The sequence below is a fragment of the Notolabrus celidotus genome, chromosome 7 (assembly GCF_009762535.1).
Source record: "Notolabrus celidotus isolate fNotCel1 chromosome 7, fNotCel1.pri, whole genome shotgun sequence".
In the NCBI taxonomy this organism is placed as follows: domain Eukaryota; kingdom Metazoa; phylum Chordata; class Actinopteri; order Labriformes; family Labridae; genus Notolabrus; species Notolabrus celidotus.
In genome coordinates, this window is record NC_048278.1 from 16,552,333 (window position 1) to 16,579,870 (window position 27,538).

The window sequence follows — 27,538 nt, forward strand, 5'->3', positions numbered from 1 at the left end:
GTGCTGTTTCCATCTGTTATTTATCTTTATCAATTGTTGTGAACTCTGTTTTGACCTGCTAAGGACAGATGAAAATAAGCCTCATGGCTAACTCTGGCATATTTACATGGATGCTACGCTGAAAAGTTCATTAATATGCACTGTCCCTTTAAATACATAAATACATAAAAAATAAAAATGACTACCTTTTAACACAATTTCACGAGGTGTGAATTTAAGAAAAATAGAAGTTGTTTGATCAAACATTAAAAGGTTAAACACGTTTCACTCTGCAAATTGGTTGTATTGATTTTGCGATTTGTTAGTTGTATGTTTTCTAGCTGCTTTCACATGGCCAGACTGTAAATAAAATAATAAATTCTATATACAGTGTATGTTTCCAATTGAAATCAGATTTGGTTAGCCTATGTCCTTCTTTGTCTAAAATGTTAACCCTTGTTGTAGCTGATGACTTTCATGGGGATAAAGTTTCTTTGGTTTTCTGATAAATCTATTTTTTAAAGTAATCGTTTTAGTGTGAGAAAAAAATAGCCAACACCATTTCATTGAATATTTGTTGTTGTGTCTTCTGTTTTCAAATATGACTTATATTATAGGATTTATATTTTTCAAATATTTTGTATACTTTTCAGGGTTTAGGGTTGTATGACTGCGACATCTAAATTTGAAGCGAAGGGCTCAATAGTGTACAGCAAGCCTGTCCAAACGTGTTCCTGCTCGTCGAATAAACGGTGTTATGCCTCCACCGCCTGGGATTACTACATAACACTGCTCGCAACACGTGCTAGGCTAAAGTTTGTGTCTATGGCCACAAGATGGCGCTGGTACCTCTGCTGACCACATTCAACAGGTCCACAGACGCCAAAGATGAGCCAGACAGTAGTATCAGTGTATCAATAACTGGCCTTTTACAGCTGAAGAACATGCAGTTGCTGTGTGAGTCGAAGCCTTCAGTATCTACACAGTTATGTTGACGTCTGCTTCCCTAATTAGCATATATTTACCAGTCATTTAAAAATACCTTGAATCTGTTATTAAGCTATCCTTTTTCAAAGTGACGCACTTTACATTGGACAATTGTTCTCATATTTACAGATGCGCCATCACCAATGCCATTACGGTAACTATGACAAAACCTCGCCATGTGCTTCACAGAGAGGTCTCTACTTTTTAATTGTATAGCCTAAGATTCAAAGTAAAGCTATATTTTCTTATTACATTAGTTGTATACTATAGAAGCCAATACCACATATTATAACCCCTGTTCAGCTGTGGAAAATGTTTTGCCTATTATACAGGTTTTGTCGCAAGGAGCAGGAAGACAAAAGTAGATAAACGATGAAAATGACAATAAAGATATTATTCTTATTTAATTGGTAGGCCATGCAACATGTTAGTCAATTGCTGTACCTGCATATGGTAATGGTAAGAGTCAAGGTGCAGCATCGTAGACATGAATCAATCATCACTTCCAGCTGTTTCTCTTTAATTTGCGTCCAGCGTGAGACAAATCATCAAACGCGCCACCAGTGGATGTCGTTGTTCCCCCCTGGTGACACCTCGCCCACCCCTCAAGATTCAAGATGAGCTGGTCTAAAGCTGTGCCAAGCAGGAATCAGAGAGAGGGAGAGGGAGAGGGAGAGAGAGAGAGAGAGAGAGAGAGAGAGAGAGAGAGAGAGAGATGGTGTAAAGACCGGCAGGAGGAGTGGGACTTGCTATAAGGACACTAACGTCTCTTAAAATCCAGCCGCTGTTCTGTTTTTACGCATCAGATTTGAAGAAACAAACATCTAAACAGGAGGAGCTGGGACTGAAGGAAAGTCTCAACGTACATCGCCGCTATTTGGATATCTTTCTAAGTCATTTTCAGGTACAGTGAGCTTTAAAGACATTTCATGTTTCAATTTAAAAAACGATGTGTTGTGTCAGTTACTTTGAAATCTTTGTTAAGTAATGATTCCTTCCTAAAGATTTTAGATTTCTGATCCTTCATCACCAAACTTATTTCTCTTTCTCCCCCATGCTCCCTCCTCTCCTCCTCAGCGGCAGACACACTCGGGGACCAGCAGGACCTTTACCATGACACGGGCTGTGGATGCTGCTCTGACTGTTCTGCTCGCCGTGTCCCTCTCGTGCCCGAGCGTCCTCGGCGGTTACGGGATGAGCCTGTTTGCGGCGCAGACCTCCCCCCCGGACCCCTGCTACGACGAGCACGGCAACCCGCGGCGCTGCATCCCGGACTTCGTCAACTCCGCCTTCGGGAAGGAGGTGAAGGTGTCCAGCACCTGCGGCAAAGTGCCCAGCCGCTACTGCGTGGTCACCTCAGCGGAGAAAGGAGACGAGAGGACCAGGAACTGTCACACCTGCGACGCCTCGGACCCCAAGAAGTACCACCCTCCCGCCTACCTTACGGACCTCAACAACCCGCACAACCTCACGTGCTGGCAGTCCGAGAACTTCATCCAGTACCCGCAAAACGTCACCCTGACTCTGTCCCTTGGGAAAAAGTTTGAGGTGACTTATGTGAGCCTGCAATTCTGCTCTCCTCGGCCTGAATCCATGGTGATTTATAAGTCCATGGACTATGGGAAAACGTGGGTCCCCTTTCAGTTCTACTCCACACAGTGCAGAAAGATGTACAACAAGCCGAACAGGGCCGTGATAACCAAGCAGAACGAGCAGGAGGCCGTGTGCACGGACTCGCACACCGACATGTATCCTCTGACCGGCGGCCTCATCGCCTTCAGCACGCTGGATGGAAGACCCTCCGCGCACGACTTCGATAACTCTCCGGTGCTGCAGGACTGGGTCACAGCCACGGACATCAAAGTCATCTTCAGCAGGTTGCACACTTTCGGAGATGAGAATGAAGACGACTCGGAGCTGGCCCGGGACTCGTACTTCTACGCCGTGTCAGACCTACAGGTGGGGGGGAGATGCAAATGCAATGGACACGCGTCCCGGTGCGTAAAGGACCGGGATGGGAGCTTGGTGTGTGAGTGCAAGCACAACACTGCCGGACCCGAATGCGACAGGTGCAAACCTTTCCACTACGACAGACCATGGCAGAGAGCTACTGCGCGGGAGGCCAACGAATGCGTGGGTAAGTACATCCTCACTGTCCTCGGTGTAGGTTATCCTTTGCTTCTGAACTGCTTTTCATTTAGGGAAAAAAAATAATGTATGTAAGATTAACTGTCGGCCATGGTTGAAATATTGAAAGAGGAAAGGTTCAGGCATTGCTAAATCAGTGATATTAGTGACATTTTGCCCCTCAAAATCGTTCATAAAGATGTGTAAAATAAATATTAATAATAATAATAATAATAATAATAATAATAATGATTAATATTATTATTATAACATTTTCATGACAAAAATCGGCGCACAATTTTGCAGCTTAAGCTTCTTTTAAAAAATATCATGTTCCCTTAGAATAAACCGCAGCAGAGACACATTTTTCCCCCACATATTTTGGAGCACATCCACCAGCATATAAACGCGTTGAAGTCACATGCAATAAGTAAATGTAATTTGACAGTTCCGTAAGCTTGCTACAGGCCATAATGGATCTTTTAAACCACCTCAAACGAAACCACAGAGCCCAGTCATCCACAGTCAGGAACGTTTCTTCACCGCTGTAATAAAGCGATGCATTTAATTCATTGGAAGAACTCTGCAACAAACACACCACAGTGCTAATTAAACACAGAGACGTAATTTTGTTATCATTATACTTAGTTATTATTCACTTTAAAAGAGCTGCGATGGCATGTATCTAAATGTTCGATTTTATAACTCATAGTAAATTATGTTTTTTTTTCCACAAATGCAATGTAATATGTAAATAATTTGTTAATCTAATTTAGGTTCACAAGCAGTTTTAATTCTATGAAGGCTATGTTTTCTAAATGCCATGGAAAAAATTAAGAAATTTTATTAATATTTTGTGCATTATTTACTCGTTTGAATGGTCAAACAACCTGAGAAAATTGACATTTAGACCTATCTTTTCTTAACACATTAGATTTAACTCAAAAATGGCAACAGACGCCCAAGAAAAAAGCAAGTGCTACATGTTGCTGATAAACAACTGTGATCAAAGTCACAGTTCAATAGTATTTTTTTATTAGAACTCATTAGATTACAAATAATAATCCTGGATAATCCGGCAGGTTTGTGTCATTTGAAATGTAGTCCTGGAGATTCTGAGAGAATAGAATAACCTTGAAGTTGTGGAGGATTGGACAGGTTTATGAAATGACTGTTGTCGTCCAAGTAAAGTATCCATCACAAAATAGTGGGACTATTAAGCATCTGTAAGAGATCCTATTTTGCAAAATGTGCTTTTAGTTTTAGTGTTTGTTGATTTTATGATATCTTGAGCATTAATCTGATTTTGTTGGTCGTTCTGTGATATGTCTTTCTCAAAGGCATATCAATTAGTTTCATCTACTTTCAATATATGATTTGAGGAGTGTTTGAATAGTGAAACAAGAGGCTTGCAATGACTTGTTGGTCTCATGTTCGTGAGGCTGCTTCTGACCTTGAGGGTTGCAGTGAGGAGGGTGACAAGAGTCGGCCAGAGAAACGGAGAGATGTTGATAGAGACTTAAACCTTAGTGTGACTTCAAAAAATTCACATCAAGCATCATGAGCATATTCCACTCCGCTGCAAGTCTGCAGAAAGAAAGCATCTAGACTGCTGTTACAGTTATGGCACATCACACAGTATGACACATAGCAGCTGGCTGAAAGCTTTTTGTAAGCTGCTGTTTGTTTCTGAAGTTTGGACTTTTTTTTCTTACTAGCGTTATGATTCTCTTAAATCCAGTGATGTAGTTTTGTTGAAATAGCTACCATCTGTTTACACTGACTGTGAGACACTTAAACAATCAGAATGCATAAAAGAGTCCAATGAAGTTTATTTAGTTTTTCTTCTCAGCTGTGGGTGTCAATAATCATTGACACAGTCTTAATACGTATCTTTTTAACTAAAAAAAAATTATATGTTGCGATAAAAAAACCAACAGAAGGATAAATGTATTATATTTCTAAGCATTGCCTTGGTTAAAAAAATCGGAAGGAGGTTTTGATTATCTAAGAGATGTGATATGTTTGTGAAATGCAGAATCATGCAAAAAATAACACCACACTCAGGACAATGAACAAAGGAAGGAAGTGTGTGTTTCATCTATGTGTATCCAGTCAAAATGGGTTGTGTTTCTGCATGCAGTAAAAGGTCTGGAGCTGTGTGTGGGGATGGAAGTGTTGTAAGCTTGTGGGACCTCTGATATTTCCTGATCCTCCAGAAAAGTCTGGAAAGAGAGAAAAAAATATCAAAGCACATTGAACACACAGGTGTGTATGTGTGTTTCCCTTTATGTGCACTTTACTTATTACTCCCATCAGGACCTCAGAGGTCGCTAGTATTCTCCTGAGAGTGCACCTCCATCCATTTGAGTTATTGACTCAGAGCAAAGACAAACTTCAAATGCAACAAGCTTTAAAGCAGCATCACAGGTAAAACAGTCTCCTTTCAGAGGATGTTAATCCAGGTTTGTAGAAAAGGTAGAGACAGTCATCTGCATGGAACTTTGTGGATATCATGGCTCATCAGAATGCTTCTCCATACAGACAGTCAGGAAGGTGAAACTATGTAGGCTATTAGCTGCATGATGAGAACCGGCTGCAGTCAGAGAGGACCTCTCCGCAGATATATTCTTTTAGTTCAAATTTACTGTAAATGTTATTTTTTTTATCCCCCAGTTTTCAGGTTTGTGCAGTTTACTTGACGTGATGAGTGAAAGAGAAGAAAAAGAAGAAAAAGAAGAAAGAGAGAGGGTGTCTTGAATAATTCAGGGAGATTAGCATGGGAGCTTGGAGGCATGCAGAATGAGGGGACCGGCTCTGTTGCACAGAGAAGAGCAGGGCCGCAGGGAGGGGTGGAAGACGACAGTGGCGAAAATGAAAGAGATGTAAACGAGAGAGGGATGAGGGAAATGTATAAAAGAGAGGAGCAGGGAAATAAAGGTGACATTTCCATGGCCTGTGGGCAAGAAGAACATCTTAACAATTTGCTTAATTTTCCTTGTGCCCCTCATCTGGGGAATGAGAATGTGAGGGTACAGGATGAAACTTTTCCTTTATTCTCCTGTTTCGATGATTTGAGTCCATGCATTGATGCTGTAACATACACAGTAGGTGCTTGACTCGCTGTTACTGTCCTCTCAGATTTGCTGCAATTACTCGTCTATGCCTGTTTGCACATGAAGAGTTTTTCACTTCCAAAGCAAAGTGTCAGCTGCCTGATTTGAACAGACCTGCTGAACAATTTTTGACTCCCTGTTGTAAAACCTATGCTGTAGAAATCACAAAGTGCTTAGATGTTCCCAGGTGCTGACAGGAGTTCAGAAAAGTTGACATGATTGATTTGACACCCATTAGAGTAACTGCATTCTGAAGCCAAAACCCCTTGTGTAGAGAAAAGTTTGCTTCCATAACTTGTGAAATGTGGGTGTGTATTCACCTTGAATACTTGTTAAAAAAAACCATACAAAAACATCATTGACAGTGTCTTGACAGGATGTCAAAGTTTACTTATATATAAAAATCAAGCAAACATATGTAGACATTTAATAACAACTGTGCCCCTGCAGTTGTTTGGCAGGAAATATTGTCATATTTTCATGGATTAACCTTCCAAATCTGTATAAGGATTGAGATTATTCCAGAAAGAGCTCCAGAGGAGTTTGATAACAGAACATTGTTCAATCAGCAGTGTCAGCAATAGTTAGTTTCAGGATTTTGTGCAGTTTCAGTGAATGAATAGAGAAAAGGGTCAACCTTTTTCACTAACATGGAACGTTTAGAGATGAAGAACTGTGTATCAAAACAAATTGAAAGTAAGAAGGGTCACATTTTGTGTCTGTTTTCTCATCTTTTTATTGAGAAAAGGTTCATGCTCATAATCTTCAAATTTGGTGTGAATGAACTTTTAGTTTCATGTTTTATTATAAGAAGAATTGCAATCATAATATTAAATGGTGGATTTTTTTCACTGAGAGATCCCTTACATACCAGTTAAGGACAATCAGCTGTGTTCGAAACAAAGGGCAATTTCCTGCATAATGTGAGGGAAGATGTATAATGAGAGGGTTGTTATGCAAAATAGAATTCCGGTAAGGTGGGACGAGACCCCAACGTAAAGCCGTACATTATCCTGCTTATTACCTGGCTACCAACTAAAAACAAGGTGACACTTAGTATTGATATAAAGATGATTATTTTGATAGAAGAATGATTTATTCATGTAACTTAAAAAGTAGTCCATCAAATTTCTCGGTTGGTATTCTTCCACTGCAACAGTATTCTTATCAGCCCACTTTGGGGTTAAATTAAGAGAAGATTCTTTATCGTCATACAAAACCTACAACAATATTAACATTAAACTTCACATTTTCACTCACGGCAAAGTCTAAACATCCGCGCTTTTCATTTGGCACTTTTAACAGTTGCAGAAAATAACAGCAGCACCATTATGAGGTCCTCCTCCTTGTAACTTTTCTGTTTACAGTTTCTCCTCATTCAACTGGTCCCATAACAGTGACACAGCGCTTACCGTGTTGCAGTTTGTGGTTGCTTTGTGTCTGTTTTCTTCATTCTTCATTTTCTTATCTCTGCTGAAGACTGATCAGCCATGGACCACAAATCTTAAGTTTTCTGCTCCCCAAATCAATTGAGAGTGATGTCCAAAATATCCTCCACCTACTTACCAATTATTGTTTTTGCCACATTGTCAACAGGAAGAGGTGAAATCATAACATGTATAAATGTGCTGGGCTTTTTACAGTGGATTGATTTGATATGAGTGTGATGAGGCTGTTCCTGGTGTTACCCTTGTTATCCAGACTTGGGGTTAAGCGGTTTAGGCCAATCAAAATCAAGTATTCAAAACAGTCAGGTAATCTGAAAGAAAAGTGGGTGGTGAAATTGATGTAATTTTTCCAGCTAAGCATGTATCTTTTAAGCTCTGCACAAAGAAGTGTGCTTTTCATTTAGCATCAATCAAGCCAGTTTTGGAACAAAGATTTAATGCAGGCATTTCCTCAGGTGTTTCCTAGCTTTCATGTCTGTTTGGTACCTGTCAGACACTGCTGAAGACCTGCTTAATGTTTCAGAATCTCACCCTGCTTTTATAAACCTTGCATGCTTCATCTTCAAAGGTGCAGGCAGGATGTGTTGTTGGTCTCGCTTACAGCAGCAAACAAAGCTGGGAATAAGGCGAATAAGAAGCTTTGCAGCCTTACTATCACTACCTTCTCTTCTTCAGACAGCTCTCATCTCTGTCTAACAACATATACATACACAAATGCACACAGGTTTTTTTTTTTCAGGTCTTTAGCCGCTAGTTCAAACAGGAGAGGAATGGCCTCTCTCTCACTTCAAGACTGAGCTCTTATCACTGTTTATTAGTCATCGTGTAAACGCGCTGCAAAAAATAAGTCGCTCTTGCTCCAGAAGACTGGCTTGGCCTTCTGTTTTACATTTTTGGGACCTGTTGTATCTCTCAAACAGACAGAAACATGGCCACTGAGCCAGCACACACTGTAAGCAAAGCTGACGGTACAGTATATCAAGTGCTGCAACCAAAGACAGGAAGAGACAGCCAGAAAAGATACACACACACACACACACACACACACACACACACACACACACATACACGCACGCACGCACGCACACACACACACACACACACACACACATACACACACACACACACACACACACACACACACACACACAGACACACACACAAACACAGACATACTCAGCTATATAAGCATGCAGCAAGGAGGCAGTAATAATGAAAAACTCTTTGTAGCATTTTCTGTATACAGAAGATTCTATAGACCTGCATGTGTGTTCAAATGTGTTGCCAATGCTCCTTCTTAATTACGCATACTGGGAGTGTGTTAGTTTCTGTGAGTCCGAGAGGGGATTTCAGGTAAAAGGTCAGATACACTGCCTGTTGCTAATTTTGTTTAGAATCTTTGAACTGTATTTGAAGGGAAGGTGCCTTTCATTCCATTAAGTGCAAATGTACAAACATTGATAAAATCTCACCTGCAGTTTATTATACTACTGAGCCTTTAAGAAAATGGATGGGAGAAAATGCTGCAGCTTTGTCTGACTATTGAAATGAATACTGCTACTTCTATCTTTTGGTTGTTCATTGACGATTGAAAATGTAAAAAAATGTATGTAGTTCTATCATAGATGGCCTAAAAAGATGGACGACATGTCAGCTCTCTAAAAGTGAAGGCAAAACATTTGGAGCTCCCCTGCAGGCAGGCCACAGTGTAGGAGACAAAGCCTGCCACCCTTATTTTAACAGTTAGGATAGGCTTCAAACTATAAAATCAAAATACAAAAATGGTCCCCATCATCCATGTGCAACAGGTTAACGATGCAGAGGTAATTGTACCAGTCGGATATGTGGGATCTGTGCCATTTTATCGGTGAGTTACATGTGTGTGTTTTGGTAAATTGAAGGGGGAAGGATTTCAGTACCGCCCCCGAACTACTGCTGATCCCATTCACGCAGACTCTTGCTCTAAAAGCATCATTAGAACATGTGAGATGTTTTTGCTTCAACATTGCGCAAAGGGAGGAAGTTGAGGCATGTCATTCATGGATATACAGTCCATAGTTTTCCCCTCACTGACAGTAGATTTTTTGCAGTGAGGTCTATGACAGTAGATAAATGCTGTTCCTGGCCCTTGTATCTGTTTATGGACTGCAGATAGCCACCAGGCCTGGGTCATAGGTTTTGGATTTCTGGTTCCAGAGAGATGTCTTTGTAACTGTTTTAAAGACTTTGGTAAGAGACCATACAATCCCAGGCATAAGAGCTTTCATAATCACAATGATTTAGGCTCAGCTGGAAGCTGTAGCTGTTACACATGATGCCGATTCTGTGGAGTATGTTGAAGTATGGAGGATCTTGAAGCTATTAATGTCTGTGTTTTTGGCTGCAGCCCTTTCGAGTTGGAATTTTTGGAGCTAGTTGATGCTTGTCATGAGGCCTGTTCAAGAAACAATTACATTTTGATGGAGCTCCACATTTTCACAGATAATACACTCTGACAGGCCTTTGAAGAGAAGAAATGAGTTTATATAAAAGGGGTTTGAGAATAATATACAGATTGGACAGGCAGTTAGCACACAAAGCATCAATTGGAAAGTGTTTGTGCTGAGAGAACTACAAGGAAGGCTGCCACTAATCATAAATGTAAAAATTAAATCCAAATACATCTGTAAGTGTGTTTTTTTGGAGCTATCTGCATGTTGCTTTGTATTAGTCTCAAGTGGAAAGAGATCATTTCCACTGCGGTCAGTTTTACTGCCTCTGACAAAGCCCAGGTTGCACTGCTCGGGGGGTGAAGGAATGTGTTCGCTTGTCAGAAAAGACAAAACCTGCTCTGAAATTTCACAGCCTCTGTGTCTGTTGTTGAATTCAGACTCCTCTGGGCAAAGTGAGCATTTCTGCGGCCGCGTTTTTGTTTCATTGCTTTGGCCACGACACTTAATGCAACACAGACCCAGCTCACAGTGTGAGTCCACATTTACAGCCAGTGTGTATGAGGGAGGTAGTGCACACTGGGCCCCTGTATGCACACTCGTACTCAACCCTGTTTTTGAGGAACAGCTTGGTCGGAAGCCATATTGACTCTAAAGGAAAATCATATTGTGTTACTCTGCTGGCTCTTGGCCTGGACTCACTTCCTCTTGTCACCATCACTGGTGCTTGAACTTACCGTGGACTGTGGCTGGTTTATCACAACATCCAACAAGGCCAGAATGTCAGATTGTCATAATCCTTGTTTTCATTCTGCGATTTGTTTCAATCAGAAATATCACTGCTGCACACCTGTGGGTGAAAACACGTTCTCTTTGTGTGCCTCCCATTCAGAATGTTTCCATCCAATCTCCGTCGAACTCTTCCAGCAGCTGGTGATAATTGGTCCGTCCTATGAGATCCAAAGCGGATCTTTTCCTCTTCCCTCCATCCTTGCAACCCAGAACTCCACTCAATCAGTATCAACTGCAGGAGTAACTCACTTCCGCACTTTGTTTTTACGCTGTCAGGTAGAGTCTCCAGAGAGAAATCTTGGCATACTGCACACTAAAGATTTTCAGCAATCTTATTAATCTTTTTCAAACCACAGACATGAAGCAGGTTTCCTTTTACAGCGATGACAGCTGTTTCATTATTTTCATTGGACGGCGTGCTCTTTGACGGTGCATAGTGTTCGAACCGAGCTGCCTTCCTTGAGGGCAAAAGTTAAATGCATTACAAATTCACCAAAACGGTGTTAGAACATGATCAGGTTGGCTCACAAGCTTGAAAAAGTCTGTGAAAAAAAGGTGTTTGGAGGACATGAAAGAAGGAGGCAACTCCAAGATTTTCACACACAGCCACACAAACATACACACTTCTGTTTATACACAGTACTCAACAAGTCGCCCTCATCTTTAATCCCTGCAGCGACAGACACATGATGCTGTTGATACCTGCCTCTGCTGCCTGCCTGTTATCTGTTTATATTTGTGTGCGCATGCTTGTGTGAGCGTTTCCATGTGTCTGTCTTCACTGCCAGTACGCCTTGACATTATACAGTGTATTTATTTTGCTATAGTGTGTGTCAGTGTGTGTGAGAGAGCGAAAGGATTGCACAACTTGTGCGAGAGAGTCTCTTAATCTGTGTTGTCTGCCAGTGGGTGTTTACACTAGCTGTAATTCTGTCAGGGATGTGAATGGCTCTTCAGCGCCTGTGGAGGCATCTGTTAATGAATTAATTGGTGACTTGATGCCATAGTGAAAGCTTGTCTCTGTCAAGGGAGGATATGTGTGTGTTGTGGGTTTGGCAGAAACCGCTGGTGTGTGTGTGTGTGTGTGTGTGTGTGTATAAAAGAGAGAGAGAAAGGAATAACTAAAGTAGAATGAGCGAATGGGAGACAGTGGGGTTTATGTGTAATGGAAAGGTTTGTTTGGAGCAGGTACAACATGATTAAGGATAATCAAAACCAACAGCAGACAGCATCAGCATGTGATCACACATTAGACAGAAGACTCACCGGTGTCTCTGTGAATCACAGCCCCTGCAGGGCTCTCGTATCAGTCAACCGCTTTTACACCACTGTAACTGTCGCCTACAAGAGATGACAGATGCTAATCAGGCAGGATAAAATCTCAGCTGCTTTTACTGGAAATTAATAGTAGGAAATGTTCTGACATTGTTTTAACTCCCTGACTGGGATTTGAAGTTGTGTTATAAAAAGAGGAAAAAAAACTTTGTTCTTATTTTATTGGGTTTAGTTGGCCAGCTAACCAACAGCTGGACACAATCTGCACATAAACAACATGTAGAGTTTACTCATTATTACAATAAATGAGAAAGACTTTACAGATCTCATGGGACAGTTTGTGATTCATCCTCAGAGGAACTGTTTGGGACACTCAAATATTGCCTCAATTTGAAGGCACAAAGGAGACTTTTGCAATCTGATGAATCAGAAAAGAAGAGCTTTGGGGCGCTGGTGGCCTAGCTGTCTAAGGGCCCCACATAAAAGCTTTATTCCTCGTCACAGAGGTCGCTGGTTTGACTCCTGGTCGCTACCATTTGCTGCACGTCTTCCTCCGCACTCTACTCCCCACATTTCCTGTCTCTCTTCAGCTGTCCTATCATAAAGGCAAAAAAGCCCCAAAAACATAACTAAAAGAAAAAGAAAAGAAGAGCTTATTGTCTCCACTTTCTTTTACACGGAAGGAACTAAGAGCCACTCTTGTCCTTATGGGTACAAATAAAGTCAGACATGATGTTAATGATACAGTTACACACAGCTACTGCAGCTCTTTTATGTTTATAAAAAAAGACAAAATGATCCACTAAAAGTAGAAATTCTTTTTAGCATTTAGAGTGAAAATCCTGTAGGATTTCAGAACATAATTCAAAGGAGGAGCAAGGTATCTGATAACCCCTGAGCTATATATAGACAGCAGCTAATGTTAGCATTCAGTTACCTCCTACCAAACATTACATAGCTGGGAAGGGAGTTATCATCTAACATTGTGTTAACTAGGAATTAACGCTCTCGTACTTTTGTACCTCCTAACTAGCTTTCCTAGCAAAAAGTTATATTAGCTAGTTAGTAGTTAAATGCTAATGCTAGCTGTTGTCTGACTTGAGCGCTAATGGAACATGAAATATGTTGTTTTAAATTGAAATATAGGCAGATTTACCTCCCTGTTTTCAGTCTTTCAGTTAAGGATACACTCCATCAGTGTTCAAATAGTTTAAGAGTAATCCATGCCTTTACTACATCAAGACTTGTTCACAGTAATTCTCTGTATATCAGTTTGGATCAATTGTTTCTGCAGCATCTCCATTTAGTGCAAAATGCTGCTGCTCTTCTGCTAACTGTGAAACAAAAAAGATAACAACATTACACTGATTCTAGCCACTCTGCATTGGCTTCCTGTCCTTTTTAGGACTGATTTTAAAATCGTATAGATTGTTATTATGACTTAACTGGATTGATACCTTCTTGTCTTGCTGATATCTTGCACTGTCTTTCACCAGTTGTATCGCTGAGATCAACTAACCACTTAGCTCTTAGAAACCCTGAGATCAAGACCTTTGCAGGGGGCTGCTCCCATGCTATGGAACAATCTACCTATCTGAATAAGATCTGCTGAGTCGCTTGACATTTTGAAGTCACTGCTAAAGACCCATCTCTTCTCATTAGTCCTCAAGTTGACCTTTTCTCAATTTATCTGTTTTGTATTGTTATTGTCAAGCAGGACTTTTATTGCTATGTCTTTGGTTTTATCTTGGCTGTTAAATGTTTTACTCTCATATTTCATCCAGTATTTTAATTGGGATATATATATTTCATTTTTTTTTCACTTTGGTCATTTTGAGTTGTTTAAATGTGCTATCTGAAAAGGCAAATAGCCAATCATAATACATTTTTTTGGGCTGATTAGGGATGGCCAATCAGATTTAAAGGGGGTCCCATGCCATGCCTGGATACCTATCTGGACACGCCCCTGGTGGGGTACCTTTTTTTCAGCGTGCTGGTTTATGCAGAGGCCAGCATAAGTGATTCATGCAGTCATCAACTTTGAAACACAGTGGTAGTACCTTTATGATTCATTGCCATCAGAAGAGACGGACCAGAGCAGCCATACTTGTTAAAACGGGGTCATAAAGAGCCCAGTAAACAGTGTAAGAAAACACTAAGTGAGTGTCTGTGAGAGGGCCTGGTTCTGTGCATGTGTGTGGGATGATGTATTCATAGAAATTGGCAGCTTCTAAGAGTTAAAAAGCGATGAGTGTGTGCGTAAATGTGAGACCTGATCCCGAAAGCAGGGCCAGCAGTGCTGTAGAAGACCAGGACTGATGACCTCAGCAGCTCTGTGTGGCAACAGGTTACTGCACAGTTACCAAGAGGATGGAGAGGGTTTGAAGCCAAAATAAATATATAATGTGGACTGGTAGCATCGACACAGAGTGCAAGAAATGAAGCAAGAAGTTCTCCTTCACTGTGCCCTGGGCTGTGCCTTGCAGGGATTTGCTAATGCAATATGAATGAAAGTTGAAGTAATATCCATGCACACTGCATTACCTCTTGCACCTCCAGGTAGATTAAACACACCACAACAAGTAGTGACGCTGGTGCAGCATGTGTTGTTTCATTATGCTACAATTACCCAAGTCTGTTCACACTTAAAATGAAAGCCTTGGCACAGCTTGTTACAACTCCTCCACAAATCTCCTTGTTGCTGATGGAGCTCTAACAGCACCAACAACAAGAATACAAAAACAGATACTTGCTTGTGTGTGTGTGTAAGTGTGTGTGTGAGTGTGGGAGAGAGAGCGAGAAATAAAAGAGAAGGAGGCTTTTGTGTTTGCAGCAGCTCAGTGTTTGATTCAAGGTGAAAGTCCTGGCACAAACTTCTCTGGCAACAGTCGCGCCTCTCGCCGACAGGACCACCTAGCGCGAGCGTGAGCACATCAGGCCTGAAGCAGGGGTCTTTAACACTTGCAGCTAAAGATGATTAACGGCTGGACGCAGCTTCACCATGACACAGCAGCCTGTTGTGTAGATCAGAGCGTCCCCTGCTGTTACAGGAATACACTGCTGTTGTCATGTGAGTGACATACAAACAGGTCAAACCTGTGTTTTCAGCTTAATGTGTCAATTATGATGTTAAAATTGAGACTTTATCAGTACATTGGGCTTTGAAAAGTTCATGGTTGAAGTTTGTTTCCCTGTGTGATGTTGTCCTTTTATGGATTTTTAGACCGTTTATCTAGCTCTCTCTTTCTGTTTCTGTTTCTCTTTCTCCCTCTACCTCTCTGTCTGTCTCTCTCACACCCACACATACACACATAGAGCCAGAAAAAGGCACCTGTGACAGATCAAGCAGAGTTAAACAATTTCATTGTGCGTCAAACATGCTCACATGCTGCTAGAAAACTTTCCCTGGAATTCCATGTGTATACGTGTGTGTGTGTGTGTGTGTGTGTGTGTGTGTGTGTGTGTGTGTGTGTGTGTGTGTGTGTGTGTGTGTGTGTGTGTGTGTGTGTGTGTGTGTGAGTATTGTTGAATAGCTGACTGAGATTTATCACTGATGTCTTTGTCTTTCCCATATAAGTCATGGTGCAGGCTGTGTATTGATGTGGGTGTCTGTGTGTGTGTTTGTATGTGTGTGGCAGCTAACAGGTCACCAGAGGTTTGTTGCACCCAGTTGTCAAGGATGCCTGCAAGTCACAGTCTTCTGTGTGTGTGTGTGTGTGTGTGTGGGGGGGGGGGTTATCTGTGTAACCAGTAACCAGTAGTAATACAGGCAGCTGGGAGTCATATGTCAGCTTTTTATCTCAGACGATGGCAGCCTGTTGTTGGATCAAACAACTGGTAAAGAGCTTTGTGTGTGGGCAGACAGCAGGTTGACATGGTTGCACAAAGATATCTCTGTCAGTAGAGGTCAGCACAAAGTAGACTGATTTGCAACAAATTGGAGGAAAATAATATCTTAAAGGCAAATGATGTATTGGTTTTTAACCACTCACTGTTCAAAATCTGAAGATATTTTGTGTTTCATGCATCCTCACCAACCTGGAGATAGTATTAGGAAATTAGGATCTTTGGAAAAATTGAATATACTATGTTTTTTTGCCTTATAGTTGAGCCAGATCTCCTGAAGTAACACCACCTTTAAGGAAGATGACATCATCTTCCTCTAAAAATGAGTATTGTAGTTTTATCCTGTTTGTTTGCTGGTTGTGTGAGGTTGAATGCAGACTTCTGGAAGTGTGATTATAGGGTAAGTTTGCAGGGTCATCTCAATTTGCCAGGGGTGATCCCGGGTTAATCCATCACTCATTAGCTCCCACAGATAACACACACACACACACACACACTCACAGAGGGGTGAGGGGCTGCGAGATAACACTTTCTCTCTCAGACTCGAGCCCCTACTTGAGAATACAAAATATTCTCCCTCACTGACTTTCAGAGAAGACAAAACAAAAGAAACTGAGAGAATCTCATTGACTAAAAGCCATGCTCTCTCTCCTTTTCCTCCTTATTAACCCCTTCTTCAAGCCAGCTCTGTTCTCTATGCTACAATACAGCCAATTAACTAGGCTTGGTGTCCAGCCAAGAGCAGAGAAACCCTCAGAAAAGAGCCAACCTCAGCTGATTTAGGTCCCCTGTAGAAGGCCTATTGTGGAAAGAGAGAGGAAAGAGAAAGAGGGACATATAGGGACACAGACAGAGAGAGAGAAAGAAAGAGGACAAAGTTAAAGATAGAGAGAGGGGCTTTTGACTCTGAGCTATTTAAAGAGCTTCCACTGCTGCGAGTGGTGCTGCTGGATGAGAGTTACCACTGTGTAATATGAGGGCAAGTGTGTGTGTCTGTGTGTGCAAAACAGGGTCCTGAGCAGTAGTATGGGCCCCCTCCTCCCTTTGCAGAATAAGTCATCAGGTTCCCACATGCCCCCACCCCCCTCTCTCTTCTCATAACAAAAGACCCATATCACTGGAGGATGACAAAGCAAACAAATGGGCCTAATTAGGGGGGTAGATAAGGAAATTATAAGGAAATTGAGTCATTAATGGTAATATTTGTGTTATGAGATGATAGTTCATGGCTAAAATTCCTTTCCAAAAGGGCCCCCCCTGTGTTTTCTCTGAAGCTCAGACCTGGATCTGTATGACACAGGGAGAAAAAATTGGCCCAGGCTCGTTCTCTCTATCTCCCGCTCCCTTACCTCAAGAGACACATGCAGATACTGAAATGATTATGTACCAGGTCTCTCTAGATATCCAGATGTCCAGCTGATGAACAATAAGAACCTGGGGAATGCATTTTGCGTCCTTACATTCTCTCCCCCCTTAGTTTGAATGTATTTTTCCTCATCATATTTCCTCTACTGTACGGCCAGGACAGGTCGTTGGCTGGAGATGAAAGTTGAATATATAACGGCACGGAGACGATTCTCTTGTTTCCAGGAGTCTCTTGGGAAGCTAGAAAAGGGTAGATAGATAGATGGATAAAGAGACGGAGCTCAGCCAGAGGTGGACATGAGGGGGTGACTTGCTCCAAGCACCTAATTGAGGTTCTGCATCATCCCTCTGCTGCATGGTCTGTCACCGGACTGTGGGTTTATTAACAGTAGCCAGTGCAGACCTGGTTTATGTCAGTAATTTGTGGCTTTGTCAAAATATTTAATCTTATCTTTTTTATATATTAGTCTAAGTTTCTGTAGTTTTTCTGATATTGTGCTGGAATTAAAGTGGAATTAAAGTACAGGTCTTTGAACCAAGCGGCAACCTCCGGTCTCTAACTATGAAGCCCATTCGGAAGTGCAATGCATTGAGAATCCGCTTGAGGCTGGCTGCAGAAACACCGGAAACCACATAGACACCAATTCAAAAAAGACGATCTTTGCAGCATTAATACACATGTTTACAGCCTGGTTCAAAAAACGGCGTGGCTCTATGTAGCTAATTTCTCTATCCGCACACACTGTACGAGGGACAAATTATTTTCTAATGCGACGGTTCAGAAGTTATTAAGATTACGAGTTTTTGCCGAAATAAGGACATGACTGACTCCCGGACGGGAACACGTAGCTGTTGGCTAGGAGGCTCAAACTCCGCCTCTTTACGTCAAACTATGCCTGGTTGAGTTCCACATTTCCAATATGGCTGCCGCCGTTTATTGGCTTCAAAACAGCGCTCAGGAACAGATGGGTGATGTCACGGATACTACGTCCATTATTTATACAGTCTATGCTTTGAACCCACTTTCTCCATTATATCCGATGGAACATGGGTCAAACTAAAATACTGAAACACAAGGTCTTTTTTTTGCTAGATGCTCTCTGATTGCCAATTGGTTCTTTTCACAAATATTTATTGGTAAGAGTAGTTCATTTTTTTCAATGTGTGGTTTGGTCAGTAGAGAAGGTGAGACGCCAGCTTCCGCTACAAGAAATGACACAGTGGGAAACCAATATTTCATCATGGTGGGGTCAATACAAAAGTGGAGCTTCATCACAGTGCTTTTGCAGACCTTCAATATTAAAAAATGAAGAGCCAAGGAGATGTCAGAGTGTGATCTGCCACACCCACACAGTCCTGAGAAATTGCAGCATAATGCACTGTTTATGAAACAAGGTTTTCTAATAGTTATCCTGTTTTTTTCCTCGATATTGTATTGGATCCCTAATGGGAGTCTCCATTTTGATAGCATCTACTAGTATTCTTCTTTGCAGATAAATGTCTAGAGGCTTTGATGGCTAAATGAAAATAACAACCACTTCAACCATTAGTCTTTAAAGCCTTAGGTTTTGTCCCACCTCCTGTGGCAGCCACTGTTTTATTACCCGGGAACATGGAGCTGCACAGTTTCTACTTTTAGAAAGAAAGACAGTATTGGGTTTCCGTGAGCGGTTTCCATAGCAGTGGGGGCGGGAAATTAAATTAAACTCTGAGCCCCAATAACAAACAAGGTCAGTGAAAAAATAAAGCATGTGGCGATGACAAACAAAGATAGGGAGAAAAAAAAGAAACAGAAGATGGGGATTCAAGGAAAAGAATAACACAGTTTAATGTGGATAGTGCTTGGGCTCCTGACTTCATCGGAAATGACACCTCTTTTGCCAGCACAGACAATTTTGTATTTTAGACACAACAGTTTAAATTACAGCACAATGGGCAAATTGTGAAAGTGTTGACAAGAGGGTATTTGCGCAGATGGGAGGTTTTGGAACAGGTGCTTTCAGAAATACAGGACTATAGAAAGTTGAGAAATCTTGACAGCATGATGAAGTTCAAATCCAATGTAATGGGGTTTCACTAATTTATCAGCTGCACATGTCAAGGCAAAAAAGCTGCTGGAAGAGGGTCATACTCTTTTCCAAAGTAATTTTCATTAGATTAGCTTTAAGTGGCCTATTTGATAATTATAGGCAATTGTCCTGGCATTCTAAGCAGAGCAATCATACTGTTGTGCAGTTTGACCTCCTGCCAGAGCAAGAATAAAGAAATATTTACATGTTCATTAACAAAGTCCAAGTATTATTGTTCCAATCAAAAGTTACAATTAATTTCCATTTAATGAGAAAGCACAGATTGTTCATCTTCCCGAGCCATCCTCCTCAAGCCCCATTTCCTTGTGATTCACTCAATTTATGTTAAAGAGTAAACCATGCATTAAGTATGGTGGTGTACTGGAGAAAATTGTATCAGTATTACAGTCAGAGAAGTGTGGATGGTATCTGTCATGCAGAAAACCTTTGTGTGTTCCTTCCATTAACATCCAATCAACCTGACCATAAAAGTTAAAATTAGACTGTTAAAAAACATGGCTGGCATGCAGCTTCCCAAAACAGAAGCCAAAACATTAAGACCCCCACCCCCACCCCCCCTGCAGACCGACACCAATATAGGTCATAAAACCTCCCTCTATTTTAACCAATGGGAAATGGGTCAAACTGTAAAATTAAAATACAAGTCTAATACATTTTTCTGAAACATAGTTTTGGTTATAAGATGTAGTTTGTATCTTACAGAGTTATTTCTGTGTGTTCATTTTTCTGAGAAGTTTATTTTTTTATAGATGTTTGATGCTAGAACAAGCCGTGTTCTGGTTAGTGAAAGGATCTGTTGCTCCACCAGCTGATCCCGAGTGGATTGTAATCTGGCTCTAAATAATGTCAGCATTTCAGGGGAATTTTTGTGTTTATTTTGTACGACAGGAGGAGGTAAAGACGCATACTCCATCTTTATCTGCAGTCAGTGCTATAGGTCCAGAATCCAGGTCCAGTTGCTCAGCCCTGAACAACACACTTGACTGTCATTTATTTGCAATTCAAAATAGTTTCCTGACAAATCAAACATGCAGTACCTGTGTTACAACAAACAGATTGAACAGAAAGCAAAGACTTTTCAAACATTTCTTTCAGTTTTAACATTTGTTTTCTGTTGCTCAATATACTAAAACATTAAATATAATGGAGCATCATGCATTGATGCATCCTGTGTCATTTTTATGGCCATTTTATGATCTCTTGATTGTAATTTGTTTCATTTGAAGTTGCATGCAGGTTCATTTTGGATATCATTCACTTTTATCCCCATTGCCAAACATCCCCGTCATATTGAGTATTCAGTCTGTGATCAGCTGGACCAAAAGGTGTTACGCTGCCTCTCTGATCTCCTGAGAGTTACATTTGTCTGTATTGTTGCATTTTACTGCTGCATCTTTCTCCAAAATTTAACTTTGGCCTCCTCTTGTCTGAAAAAATTCAACAGTCTATGGTTTATACCCATGTTATCAGTCTGGGTGATCAGTGTTGAATTACATGGGTGTGTATCAGTCTTGCTCAAAGTGGTTTGTGTTGTGGGATGCTCTTTTCCTGTCACAGCAGCTCACAAATATAGCTGCTGTGTTCACACACTGCTGTACCTCACCTTCACCTTTCTGCTGATTGTTCATGTTGTTGAATCCTTTTTGGGTGTTTGTTTGTGATCAGAGGGAGGTATGTGTCTCTGACATCCTGATACAGTTTGCAGCGAGAAGTGTAGCTCTGTTTCCACCCACTTTACAGTGCAATGGGTGCAGAGTCTTAAGGTCTGCTTGTTATGTCCTCTCTCTCGATGGCAAGGCTGTGCTCACTGAGTCTGAACATAGAGTTTAGATTTACTGTCAAATCCCAGGTCTAGGAGAAACTGTGTAGGAGATGACGGTGCTGTCATAGCCCTTCCTTTGTTGGAGAGAGGAGCACCAGGTCATGTGCAAACAGAAGGCATTTGACTTCAGGGTCTGACATGGTGATGCCAGGTGCTGCAGACTGATTGAATGCCCTTGCCAGTTAATTGATGAGGGCTAGACTTAAACTGCCTCCCGTCTAACCCCCTGGCTTAGCCTGAAGAAGTCTGCATGTTTTTTGGAAATCTTTGTTTGTTGTTCATTTGTTGTTTGTGAACATTGATTTTCCACTCTTCAACAGTTCATACAGCAGACCCTTGAGCCAAATTGCGCTGAAGACTTTTTATAAACAACAAAGCGGGAGAATAATTTACTCTCTCTCTCTCTCTCTCTCTCTCTCTCTCTCTCTCTCTCTCTCTCTCTCTCTCTCTCTCTCTCTCTCTCTCTCTCTCTCTCTTTCTTTCCCGGTGAGATGGGGCATCAGTATGGGGCATTTTCAGGTTGTTTCCCTCCCTGTTAGACAAGTGTCAAAGTTTTTTCCACTCAAAAAATGCTCCTAAGCGCCTGTTTGCTTTTCCTTTGACAAAGATAAAACTTTCTTTGTTCTTTCTGTCTAAGTCTGAACTTGCAACTGCCATTATCTTAAAGAAAACAAGCGTTGTCTGTTGTGACATTATGACTGCAGCAGAATAAGGCTGTCATTGCTGAACTCAGAGTCTACCCTCACCAAGTGTCAGCTGTTTGCTTGCTCTGGCAAAGACCAGTCCTTCCTTCACTAATTGCCTTCTGCCGATGACTAAATTACTATGAGGGTTTGAGTTTCTGGATCATGTGGATCTCTTTTCCTTCTTCTCTACTTCCACAACTGTATCCTTCCTGTCTGAGTCACAAATGTCACATTTGGTTACAGAGGATATGAACTGCTGTGATTTTTTTGCAAAAAAACAGTCACCCCAGAGAAAAAAACAACAACCTTGAATCGCTACTGTTTCTACAGTGTAATTAGTGCAGCCTGCATGCTTGATGCTTTTGTGAGTTCCTGATCTGCACAGAGCAGTTGGCATTGTTCAACAGCAGGGAAGTGCAAGTGAGTGTAGTTCTGGAGTCTGTGCATTAAAAACATATCTGCTCCATCTCTGTCAAAAACAATCTTCATGGACCAAACCAGCTGCAGCAGCGCAAAGAAACAGTCGACCAGAGGTGCTGCAGGATGGCAGCTTACTCCTGTTTTTAAACATTACCAAAGCAGATTCCTATTTTTTACTTGGCTGCAAAATAATGAAACCTGTTGAGCTAAAGTAAAAGTTAAAGTACCGACACTATACTGTAAGCAAAAATAACAGAAATAATAGAAATGTTGCAGCTTCATTACTGACGTTTTTGTGTATCAGGTTGTAAATGTAAATAGAGATTGCATCAAATATAGCAGGTAGGAATACTTCTGCAAAGTGGCAGTGTCTTGAATACTGCTTCATATACTCCATTAGCTGGCATGAAATCCTTGGACAAAGAAAGGTCATCAAGTGCTGTGGATTCAGTGATTCTGTCATTCTCTTAGGGTTGTTTCTGGTAAACTTTTTGAAGTTCTCAAATCGGCACGCTTGGTATTTTTTGGTGCTAATGCTAACTGTGACAACTTTGATATCAAACTTCAATACATCTTAGTTGCAATGATGACTTTTTAGGTGCCTCAAAAGATTAATTTAGTTGAATGACTTATTTTCTTCCTCGCAGCACGTTTTGCATGTTGCAATTGTGTTATCCTCCTTTGAGAGAGTGAAAAACATCCACACAAGTGACACCATTTTTACTCTCATTAGCTTATTGATACTGCTTGTTCTTGTTCTGTTTCTCTGTTAACAACCAAATACAAGCATTTTTTATCTCGTCTTGTTCCATGAAATCGTCCTATCAGCATAATAAATTCTATAAAATATTTCCTTTATAAGACGAGAATTTATCGCACTGATACTGTATCCTGCATCCCGAATATTTATGATTGAGAGAGACCATTTCTTCCACCCCAGTTTCCTCTACCTAGTGCTATTTGACTTGTTGCCTCTAAACAGTGATCAATTAAGGTGCTCAAGACAGAAAGTCATTATCTTTCTGACTTTATTTCTGAAGACCATTTCACTGAGTCAAAGGATCAAACAAGTCTTTGAAAACAACAAACTCCTGAATTATGACTCATGATGTTGGAGCCTAATACACAGAAAGGATTATTTTTAAAACCCAAAGACAACATGAGCTCTAAAAAGTGATGCATATGCATGCGCACAGTCTTGCCACATTTTGATCCTTTTGATCCTCTCCATCTCTTTGAACTGTTTGGCCTCTTTGCTCTCTGGAACTTTCTGTTACTGCGAATACACTCCCCATGGTCTCATAACACAACCTTATCTGTTTAACTTTCAGTTTAAAGTTGGCTGTTCCAGTGTGTCTCAAGGATCAGTAAAGGATTGTGGTCAAGGCTCACAGTTGCTGATCATTGCTAATGGTCCATCATTTGAAATATGTTCTGCAAACACTAATTGTAGAGTTCTTGTAGGTCACTGGTGTTCCCTGTCCATCATAGATTCACACTTTACTGCAAATTGTCATGCCTGCGTCCCTCTACCCAAGAAAGTACTTCAACATTAGCTTTTCTGCTACATCAAAAACCTATTTGTGTGAGCTCCTCTCCTTTCATGCAGCTCCTCTCTCTGACGCCTCTTTCCAAGAAAAATGCCTGAACTTTGACTGATGCAACGCCTGCTGCTGGCTCCACACTCCATTTGCGACTAAGGCATATAGACTACCCAGAAACAGGGGTGGGAGAAAACACAAGCGACAGATCAGCGACAAATGATTCCCCCCTGCTTACACATGCTCAGAGGTGCGCACACTCATGGAAAAAAATGACTGCAGGACATTGAGTAATTCAGGTTTTAGAAATGGATGAGAGCTGAGGATGATATCAGGAGATGGGGAAAATAAAATGAGGACAATAAATGTGTCACAGGAGTGAAGAAACTGTGCAGTGGGGTTTGTGATTTACGGCCCTGCTCTGGAGAGGAGACTGCTTGACTTGGCGGCAAGAAGTCAGAAATGTACAGTGCAGACACACACACACTCACACACATGAAATGAAAAAACACAGACATCTTCAGCTGCGCTCAGCTCATCATTCCTCTGCATATGGCTGTCTGCATGAAGTCTGCCTTTGAGGCCAGAAGCAGTAAAGGAGTATGACATGTAGATGATGATTTGTGATCCTAGATTTGATTTATCTTGACTGTTACTGTAAAAAGTCTTTCTGATAGCACACATTGACAACCAAGTCTCACTTAAATAGCTGGAGTATCTGCCTCTTATCCTATACTACATTTTGGGGAAAGTTTTTTCTCTTGTATTAATCTATTTTCTGAATATCCTGCGCAGGATAGTTTGACTTCCTTTGGAGCAGCCGGGTATTATTTGCAGAGACTTTGTCATACGAGTCAGTTTTGGTTATGAGCTCATTGTTGTCCGATCTAAATCCATAAAGACAGTTTGGAGAAGTCCTGCAGAGTGATGCACAAAAAACCCACATGCATAAACACTGCTCTGAGTGCCAAAACACTCACAGTAACCAAACAAGCTCTTAAAAAGACTTTTATTGCAACCTGGTCTTGCCCCCTGTGTGTTAGTTTGTTAGTAGGTTGTAAAAGAGCCACAAAAAGGTAAGTAGCGTTGTAGAAATTGAATTCATTGTGAGTTTCACCAAGTGGGAAAGACCTAGAGGGATGAGAGGGATGGGAAGGAGTGACTTTTTTTTCTTTTCTTGTTAAAAAAACCCCCATCTAGTTCAGATTCATTACTTTTCCGTTCCATCCCACCACTCCTCCATTCCTTTTTGTCACTGGATTAGCTTGTGTTGCCAATAATTCAACTCTCCTCTCCTCTCCTCTCCCCCTGATCGCCCAACTGAAGCCGGTTTCATGGCTTATAAATTTTATAGAGAAATTTGTCTTAACGGTCAGAGAAGCATCTCTAATGACATCTGCAGCAGAGAACACCACTGAGGAGTGGGGAAGAGCTATAGGAGGAGGAGGAGGGTCATGGCCCATTTCGGAGGAGTGCTAACTCAGTGATGGGGACTTGACAAAGGAATGTAGGGGGTGTGTGCGAGGGTCAAAGGTTTCCCACCTGCTATGCATGGCCACGGTGCTGTGGTTGCTAATGAGCGTACAGTAAAACAGTGTCGAGCATGGCAGTTATTTAAACCTTTCTACAGGATCTTCATCAGCAGATTAAATCACTCACTTAAGTTAATATATTTTTGACTGAGAACTTCCGGATTTTTGTAGCTTAAATGATGAGAATACAGCTTTTCAAGCACAATCAAGCAAGGCATCTGCTGAGGAAGACCAAGGGTTTTGGTCCAATGTAGATCCAAAACTTAATAATTTTTTGCTGAGCACTTGTTTCAGCTAATGTAGGCCCTAAATGATTAAAAAACGTCCTTTAAACACGTAAAGCACATGGAAATGTAAAGCTTCAGTGAAGAAGTTTCAGTTTGGGTCCATTTTCACTTTAATAATTTTGTGTAAAAATGTGAAGTAGTGTATTTTCCTAAACAAAATCTCAGTCTACTTAACTGTAAAGACAAATGTATCACTCATTAGCAATCCTTGCGTTGATGTTTTAAAATAAAGTATGTTTCGTCAGCTAGCAGTTAACCACTTTGTCTGACACCTACCCCCAGCAATGGTCTCAGACATTAAAAACTACCATATGGAAAAAGTCAATCTTAATGTTGACAGTCTCTTTTTCTTTTGTCAAACTCAGTCATCAGTTTGAATTTCAGTATGTTTCGCAACCAGCTAAAAACTCCATACAGTTGGTTTAAATGTATCATCGAGGATTATTACTGTGCAGCCAATCACTTCATCTGACAACTACCCCTGGCAGCAGTTTTAGACATAAAGGAACTTTAGGAAAATATTCTCAGGAAACTTCCTGTTTCAATAATCCTGTCATATTTTAGACACTTCTGAGAGGAATCGGTTCATGCAGAATTTATTTTATTGGGGAGCAGAAACCGTAAATATTTACCCAGAAGTAAGAAATCTAAGAGAGCATTCCTATCTCATCTGCTTATCCTTAAGGCTGACTCAGTCCGTTATGGGAAATCTTTCCAAGACAAGGTAGGGAGCGCCTTTTCCCAAAGGACTCCACTTCCCGTACTGTAGGTAGAAAAAAAAGAAGGAGGAAGACAGTTGAGGATGATGATGATGACGATATCCAGTGTCTCTTCTTCGCTTTCTCAGAATCCTGAAATGAGGAAACGCTCTCTGCCTGAAGGGCCAAATTAACCCTTCTAATCTTCTAACTATCTAATCTTCAAACACTGTTTATTTTCTCAGCTCAAAGCTGCCAATCAGTGTTGGCTTTCTGTGTTCTGTTATAATAAGAGTGTATTTAAAATCTTTAGCTAACATCACTGGCATGGAGTGATAGTCTTAATTGCGGCGGCTGTAGCTTACGGAGCAGCGTGAGAGTAAGCTCCATCTCTTTGTCGAACGCTGACAGCACCGGCCTGTCCCTGTCAGCCCTGGGGCCAGCAACGCAACCAGACAACCTGCCAGGAGATATCTGAACCCAAAACACTGAGAAAGCTCCGGCCCCATAGAAACCAAACTCAGCGAGTAAACAGACTGGAGGTGATGTTTGACATGAGCAGGGAGACCTTTTGTTTGGGGAAAGATTTGGAGATGAGTCTTGCTTCCGATGTCTCCACGGTGTTGGTGGATATGTGAGGGTCGAGATGGAGGAGACAGGGAAGGTAATGGCTGGATGTAAAATAATAGAGAGCTCAGACTGCAGAGGAACCTCTTTAGACTTAAGTTGACAGCTACATTGGGTCTGTAATATGGTTCCAAAGTGTTGCACAACTGATTTACACTACGTTCATCTCAGATAGTCCACACTGTGATTATCAGATCAGACACTGCTGGCAGAGAGAAATGTCAAGCACTCGTTTCAGTAATCCGCCTTTATTTTGAAAAGGAATATCGCTGCATCACTTAAAACACAATACATTTAACACAGCTTTCCCACACATAGCTCTTCAATCAAATCCAGACAACTCATCCAAGTGAAAAAGTTTTGGTTTTCATGCAACAGAAACTTTAAATCCAGTTCGTTCCAATCTTCATCACGCTCGGGATGGATCTTCCTGCATCCATTCACACGTAAAGTTTTCTGAATGTGATGCAT

At 41.2% G+C, this 27,538-nt stretch overlaps 1 protein-coding gene across 1 annotated transcript in view; it reads left to right on the forward strand.

Moving 5' to 3' along the window:
• The first annotated feature begins 827 nt into the window (after positions 1-827).
• The window catches only part of LOC117815328 (netrin-1-like), a 72,037-nt gene continuing 45,326 nt past the window's right edge, over positions 828-27,538 (forward strand). Inside the window, exons 1-4 of the mRNA XM_034686980.1 lie at positions 828-936; positions 1,096-1,120; positions 1,773-1,870; positions 2,044-3,103. Coding sequence (XP_034542871.1) covers positions 1,096-1,120; positions 1,773-1,870; positions 2,044-3,103 — 1,183 coding nt within the window. The 5' untranslated portion in view covers positions 828-936. The remainder of the gene's footprint in view (positions 937-1,095; positions 1,121-1,772; positions 1,871-2,043; positions 3,104-27,538) is intronic.